At 35.6% G+C, this 7,075-nt stretch overlaps 1 protein-coding gene across 1 annotated transcript; it reads right to left on the bottom strand.

Annotated features, from left to right (window-relative positions):
• Positions 1-4,259: 4,259 nt before the first annotated feature.
• Positions 4,260-6,692, bottom strand: LOC100367746 (uncharacterized). Its single transcript, XM_002740251.3, has 2 exons — positions 6,581-6,692; positions 4,260-5,204 (listed from the first exon to the last, which is right to left on the bottom strand). The coding sequence occupies exon 2, from the start codon at positions 5,196-5,198 to the stop codon at positions 4,389-4,391; it is 810 nt and encodes a 269-aa protein (XP_002740297.1). The 5' UTR covers positions 5,199-5,204; positions 6,581-6,692; the 3' UTR covers positions 4,260-4,388.
• Between the last annotated feature and the right edge of the window lie 383 nt (positions 6,693-7,075).

Genomic DNA, 7,075 nt, shown 5'->3' on the forward strand with positions numbered 1-7,075 from the left:
GCAAATTAAGAAAGAGACAGAAGAAAATACACAGAGAAATGTAAGGACGTATGTTCCTATTATGGGAGGAATTTCATATTGGCGACCGGTCAGCTGGAAAACTGTTAGCAGCAGTAGCAGCGATATATGCGAACCCAGTGATGCATCGATGAAGGCAAAAATAATAAAATACAATGAGAAAAATACTCAATACAGACAAGTATTAGGGCCCGATTTACGCTAAATTTCGACCATACTTTTAAATTGAAATAGAAACACAACATTGTATATAATTAATATAGTATTAGGGCCCGATTTACGCTAATTTATTTTAAATTTCGACCATGCTTTTAAATTGAAATAGAAACACAACATTGTATATAATTAATATAGTATTAGGGCCCGATTTACGCTAATTTATTTAAATTTCGACCATACTTTTAAATTGAAATAGAAACACAACATTGTATATAATTAATATAGTATTAGGGCCAGAATTAACTTAGGTGTCCTGATGTGATTGGAAGTATATTAACATTTTGCTAAAGCAGTTTTAATTTATTCGCCATAACTATTTTCAAATATTTTGTCTGGAAGTTTGTTTCTAGGTTGAGTTTTATTTTTTTCAAGACATTTTATCACTGAATAATAAAATTATTATTACATTATTTTTAAAAAAAGAATCAAAGATGTAAATTTTTAATTTGTATTTCAATTTCTACGTAGACATTCCATATGTAATACATGTACTAATATATATATTTTTGGTATTTGTGATTTCTTGTAATTGTCTTGTACAGTGTTTGTTTTTATATTGCTCGATTGTATTAGCACCTGGTGTGTCACTTTATTTTTATTCGAGGGTAAATAAATAAATGTAATGTAAATGTAAATTATGCATTATATCTTTACTTTCATTGCTCCCCCCCCCCCTTTCCATGAAACAAAAAGTTTATGCAATATTGGAAGTGAAACTTGGGAAAACAAACACAATACTAGAAAAATATTTCAAAAGTTTTTCCTCAACTCAATTTGTTGAATTGTTGTAGCTCTGTGTTTTACTGTGTCAAGTTACCAAAAAATGCTAATATTAAAGGAAAAATAAAGTTTTATCAGATTGGAATTACATTAAAAACAGAGGTTTACATTCTTATACAAAAAAATGTGTTTTTAAAGGGTCACGGTGCATTTAACTAAAGGAACCGTACCACCATCAAACAAAAAGGTGTGACTGTCCCTCAACTCATCGTTTCCTCCCGATACACAAATGGTATGACCCACACAAGATGGCCGCAACGGCATAAAACTACGTTACAACCCCGTTGAAAACTTCACGTTCGTCACCTTATAAAAACAAATTTCGACTTCTACGTTATCTTGTTTTGACTACACGTAAATACCAAACATACGAGGAATCAGGCGAACAAGTAATCGGGCGAAATTTCGGTCGAACCAAGTTCCGCTGAACCAATCTCCCAGGCAGAGTTATATCCCACGAATATATCTCTGCCACCACGCGATCTTATGCTCGTCGTTGATTGGTCGATGCGTCAGAGTGGTAGTACTTCTTTCAAAGACGCTCACCAAAACATTGTCATGCAAGTGTTCGATTTTCGAACTTTAAGAATGTGTATGCGTTGTTTGCATATTTTGGCTGTTTTCAAAGTTAGAAGCTTCTTTTTATTTATTTCTGTTACACAAACGGTGTTGCAGTAAGACGATTTAGTCTTCAATAATACGAAGTGCTTTCGATAGTTTGTAGTTCTTCGCCTCGCGATCGACAGGGCCGTCAGCTTGATGAACCGAGTAACACCTTAGTAACCGTTATTCCGCGATGAAATTATTTTCTTTTGAAAATTATAAGCATTTCACCGTTTTCAGTATGTTTACGAAAAAATCATCATCAGCTATCGATAACATATTTTAATACCTGTTTTCCAGTAGGAATAAAGAAACACTAGAGACCTTTAATAACAAAAATACGCGAATGATACGCGTAGTAAGTCTTGTGGTGTTTCACCACAAAATGGCGGTGTGTGGTGGCAGAGATACTTTCGGTGATCTAACCGCAAGGAGCTCTGGGAAGGAGAATGCCGCTGAAGGTCAAATATCCACAGTTACAAGTAGTATGAGTCACAAAACCGGTTTATTTCACAACTATACTTTCAATGGGCAAATTACAATCCAAATTGTACAAAAACCGGAATGAAAATGTGGAAAATCTGTTGTTTCAATGATCCAAACTGTACACGACCCTGTATTTCAAATCTCGTTGACGCACTCAGTAAAAGGTCAGAAAGGTCATCTTTTGTTATGCTAATTTGTGTGTTTACGCTGCTTTATTCACCGTGGATAGGCTTCTTTTTCGTGCGGAATAAAAATTAGTTTGTATTCAATTTGAACTGTGTTGCGCATGTAATTTGTGTATGCATTCAGCGTACAACTACATACTATTCTTATAAATATTCATGTTCAAGGGCCATGAACATGATCTTTTAGTAAATGAAAGTAAACTCTTTTTTTTACTAGTTTTATCGAATTGTCAATATACTGGTATAATATAATAGCAATAACCCCCCGCCGAAGTTGGGTATACCACTTGATATCTCGTGGTATACCCGCCTTCGGCGGGGGGTTATTGTTTAAATATAATATAACATAATAGTCGACCACACAATTGTTCAAGTTACGGAAATCGAGTTACGAAAACATCGAATTACAAAAATTACCACGCCCATATTTCGAAACCACGCCCAAATTGTAACTCGAACTTTTACTTACAGTAAACCGAACTTCGAGTTACGGGCAACATTAATTTTTATTTTTTGTTAAACGTTCACTTTAGTAATTCGAACTTTATGTGGACGTTCAACAAAAACAAAAATATATGCTGCCCTTAACTCGAAGTTCTGTTGAACATCGAGTTACAATTTGAGCGTCGTTTCGCAAAAGTAGGCTAGGTTTCTAAAATATGGGCGTGGTCATTTTTGTAACACTATGTTTTCGTAACTCGATGTTCGTAACAATTCAGCGTCTCATATATTCCAGAAATTTCCACTTATCCCACGGTCAGATAACTCTTCAGTGACGTATCAAGCCAGGTGCATATTCGTTTCAGCGACTTTGTAAATGGTAATGTCTGTGTTGGAATCATTCGCTCAAAAGATTCAGAGGGTTCGGAACGTCAAGAGGGCAGTGCATATGGATAACGATGGGGGTCTCATTGAATGTTTTAGTGAGACATGATACTGACATTTGGTAGAAACCGAAATATGTTGTGTTTATTGCTTCAGGTGATAGAAGTTGTTACAGAGTCGAGAGTAGAGTATCTATCAACGCATAGCAGGGCAGTACATTAACGAAGTTGTGAGGCTATTTTAAGAGCGGTTTTTGCAGTCCCATCGCAATTTTTTTGTTTGTGTTTTAAGTATCGTATAGAAGGAAAATAAGCTTATGAAGTGGGACTGTAAATCATAGAGCTTGGTAATTAGCAGATGTCCGATATTGAGATATATGGTCAACATCGTATCAAATTAGCTGTAACGATAAATTAATCCATTTATTTATAAAGCAATTAAATCGCTTCCTAAATGAACACATGTCAATTTAAAGTGCACATTAATGAACATATGTACGACAATTTTAAAAGAAATCGGTGAAGCTATAAATTACTTCAATTTGTAATGAAGATCCATGTGCCGTAGAGGGCAGTACAGTGAACGGCATGCATGAAATACTGTTTTGACATACCGGCTTCAGACCTGGCCGACCTCTCCTGTATTTAATGGTCAATCTCGTCTAAATACCATACCACATACATATGTATCACAGTAGGACACTTGTTGCATTACACCAGAACTCACCTGCTTAATAATGCACGTACCAATTGACTGCAAAGATCATTTATCTGAAAATCGTCGGATCGAATCATGGGTGTAAACAAACTAGTAAACATTGAATGCTTTAGTCAATATCTGCAGTTGCCGAGAAGAGAATTTTTTTAAACTATCGAAAAAGCAGGTGTAGACTTCCAATATAGAGCTATTGCGGATTTCTATAAAATAGAATAGAGTGGTAATTTTAGTATCATAATGGCAAGGTCTGCACCAATTTATTCATGAACTAACGACAAAGCACATAATATACTGTTTTACATTAATGTAAATTAACCTCCGTTTAGCGCTGTGTACGGGCGATGTAACAACTTACAATTGTTGCTTTATAAATTTGAAAACTCAATAGTTTTGGTTAGAATTTTATAAATTACACGGAGCCACGTGGGTGTTTAAATTACCATTTATTTGTTGGTGTTGTTGCCATAGTGACATTCTTTTTCAGGACAGTAAGTGGATTTAAAGAATACGTTGTCATTCACACTTTAAATTATAAAATATCAGATACATGACTCATTAAATCTTGTATTTGGTCATTTCGTAGTAATATACTCTTAATTGCTCAATATATTTCAAAAGTTCATCAGGAATATCATCCGTTGTCGGTGGTTTACGTTTTTCGAATGACGAACTGTTAACCGCACTCTGATAATATCGCATCACTGCGGGAGGTTTAAGGTATTCCGGCCATGAGCTTATGTTTTCAGGCTCCCATTTCAGCATCGAATCACGAAATGGCAAACCGGTTAGTTTGCAGTATTTTTGCATCACTTCTTTCGGCGAATCAATCAAGTCGTTAGATTCAATGAGGATGGGTGGTTGACCTAGGTCGTCTTTCACGTGTTGAAATAAATCGTATACTGGTTTTAAATCACCACCCATGGTCATAGTGGCCTCGATGACATCATAAGGGAAGCGACCAGCATCCTGGTCCGCTTTAAGAAGTTTATAATAAGACGGTATGGATTGCATAGGATCTCGGATCATAAATGTGTGAATGTACCCACGTGGTAGGTACTTATCGTAATCTGATTTACTGGTGATTGAGGCAGGGCAATCTTTAACAAAGACTGCTTCGTATCCTGGATATTCGGCTTCCAACATACTTCTTATTTCAGCTCTTGTGTACCCAGGTACCGGAGGTACCGGAAAGTCGTAATTTCGATCTTCACCAAACCAATGGCCGCCTATGAACGGTTCGTGAAAGACTTTTATGGTTGGTACAGAAGCTACTGACATTTCAAATACAGTTGAACGTGTACGTGCGTGTATCCATAATATAACTTTAGGCGATGAGTTCAAGTTGTCGGTGACTGTTGATGCCATGGTGATCTACATGTAAAATAAATAAAGAACATAGGTCGTCTAGAGTATGTAAATGTATATTTTATAAATGAGAAGTTTGTGCCAAGCAATTGGAATATATTATGAGGTAATGTAATGTCAAGTTTTTTTACGCGTCATCACAGCAACACCTCCATCTCCTACTTTATTAATTTACGAGTGAATGTTCACAAATCTTGATATAATTGTGGTTTAGATTTTAGATTTTTTTTTTATAGTTTGCGGCTATTCAAACCAATCATTGGGTTCCTGCTTGCAGTGGTTTTGTTTCATGCCGTTTTTTTTACAAATTTATAAAATAACTGTGATTCCAGGGCTCCTTTTCATACAAAGATTAGTATTGACTAAAATTGTGATTTTGAACAATGCACTATTAGTTTCTATAGTAAAAATATCATATCTCAATATTTTGGTTGGTGACATGTCGTCATAACTTATATTTATGTCATTATATAACATTCTGTAGATCACTAATTTGTTATATAAAATAATGCTTTATCTATTCAATATATAATTTATTTGTGTTATACTGTATTAACATCATTCATAACGGTCACTGATATCCCTACGCATGTTTGCAATGACTGGCTTTTTTTGCAGTTTTTGAATAGCTATTGAAGATGTGTATATCAATTTGTACATGGTTTATTGTGATACAAAATAATTCATTAAGTTGAAACGTTGATGTCCTTAACCTTGATCGCTCGAACTTATAGTATCATTATATCAACAATAAAGATCAAACTTATCTGATTCTACTTAAATATCATAATCTCAGTGGTCAAGTGTACTGAATCCAGTGCAGAAGTGCAAGGTCGCAATCAGTAATGAATATAAGTCATTACATCGGCATGGAAGCTCTTGAATAATGCATAGATTAGTTTTTGCTTGAAATTCATGTATGTTAATAAACTAATTTGTTTATTAATTAGCCAATATTTAATGTTTCCACCAATATCTTAACCACTCATGAGATTCAATTAAACTTGGTACATACACATGTAGATGCTTAGAGATATGCCATGTACATGTTCAGTTTAGGGTGAAATTTTGTCCTTACTAACTACCTACTAGTAATTTGCATAAATTATGTTAAATCTATGCGGTGATATATATGCATCTGTAGGCAGCAGTGTCCGTACATTTTGGTAGATTTTCAAAATATCTAAATTTGATGTTCTTGCGTTTCGTAACTGACTTCTGTATCAGATCGACGATTTAGCCGACTTTTCAATCTGATGCGTCGATATCTCCACGAACAAACTAGCCGTGGATTTTTCAGATCTCATCCATGTTCTTTAAAAATGCTATCTGAACAGTATGAAATTGTGTGGAAATAATAGTACAAATGTACATATACTCACTTTTCTAGACTGCGCCTTCAGCAACCTGTGCGTTCCACTGAGTCACGAATATAGTGGTTAAGTGAATTTATGTGCGCGTGTGACTGAACCATCTTATCAATTATGCAAATGTGCTGATGACCTGTAGTACCCCAGAAAACAATTAAGACTGGTGACGAGGTCACAACTTTGTCACTTTGACAAGTAGTCATAGCAACAAAGCATATATGAAGCTGATAGATAAACAAAAAGTTGCGTTCACGCACAGCTCCTTAGCACGGGCTAAGAGGTCAAATTCCTTAGCCGTGCTAAGAAAATGTGCGTGAACGCTTAGCACGGGCTAAGGAATGCTAAGTACGGGTTAAATCTGATCCGAATTTAAGACGCGGTCTAGACCCCTAGCACGGGCTAACGAAGTATGCGCGAACGCCTAGCCCAGGGCTCTGTGGCGACCTTTGGGTGTGAAAATTGTCCCATGTTCGTATAACAACTCTATTCCACCAGTCATTACTCCGC

The sequence above is a fragment of the Saccoglossus kowalevskii genome, chromosome 17, assembly GCF_978046115.1.
Source record: "Saccoglossus kowalevskii chromosome 17, keSacKowa6.1, whole genome shotgun sequence".
NCBI classification, from domain to species: Eukaryota; Metazoa; Hemichordata; class Enteropneusta; family Harrimaniidae; genus Saccoglossus; species Saccoglossus kowalevskii.

Excerpts from the sequence above, each read along its gene's own strand:
- LOC100367746 (XM_002740251.3), bottom strand. The coding sequence starts at position 5,198 with ATGGCATCAACAGTCACCGACAACTTGAACTCATCGCCTAAAGTTATA.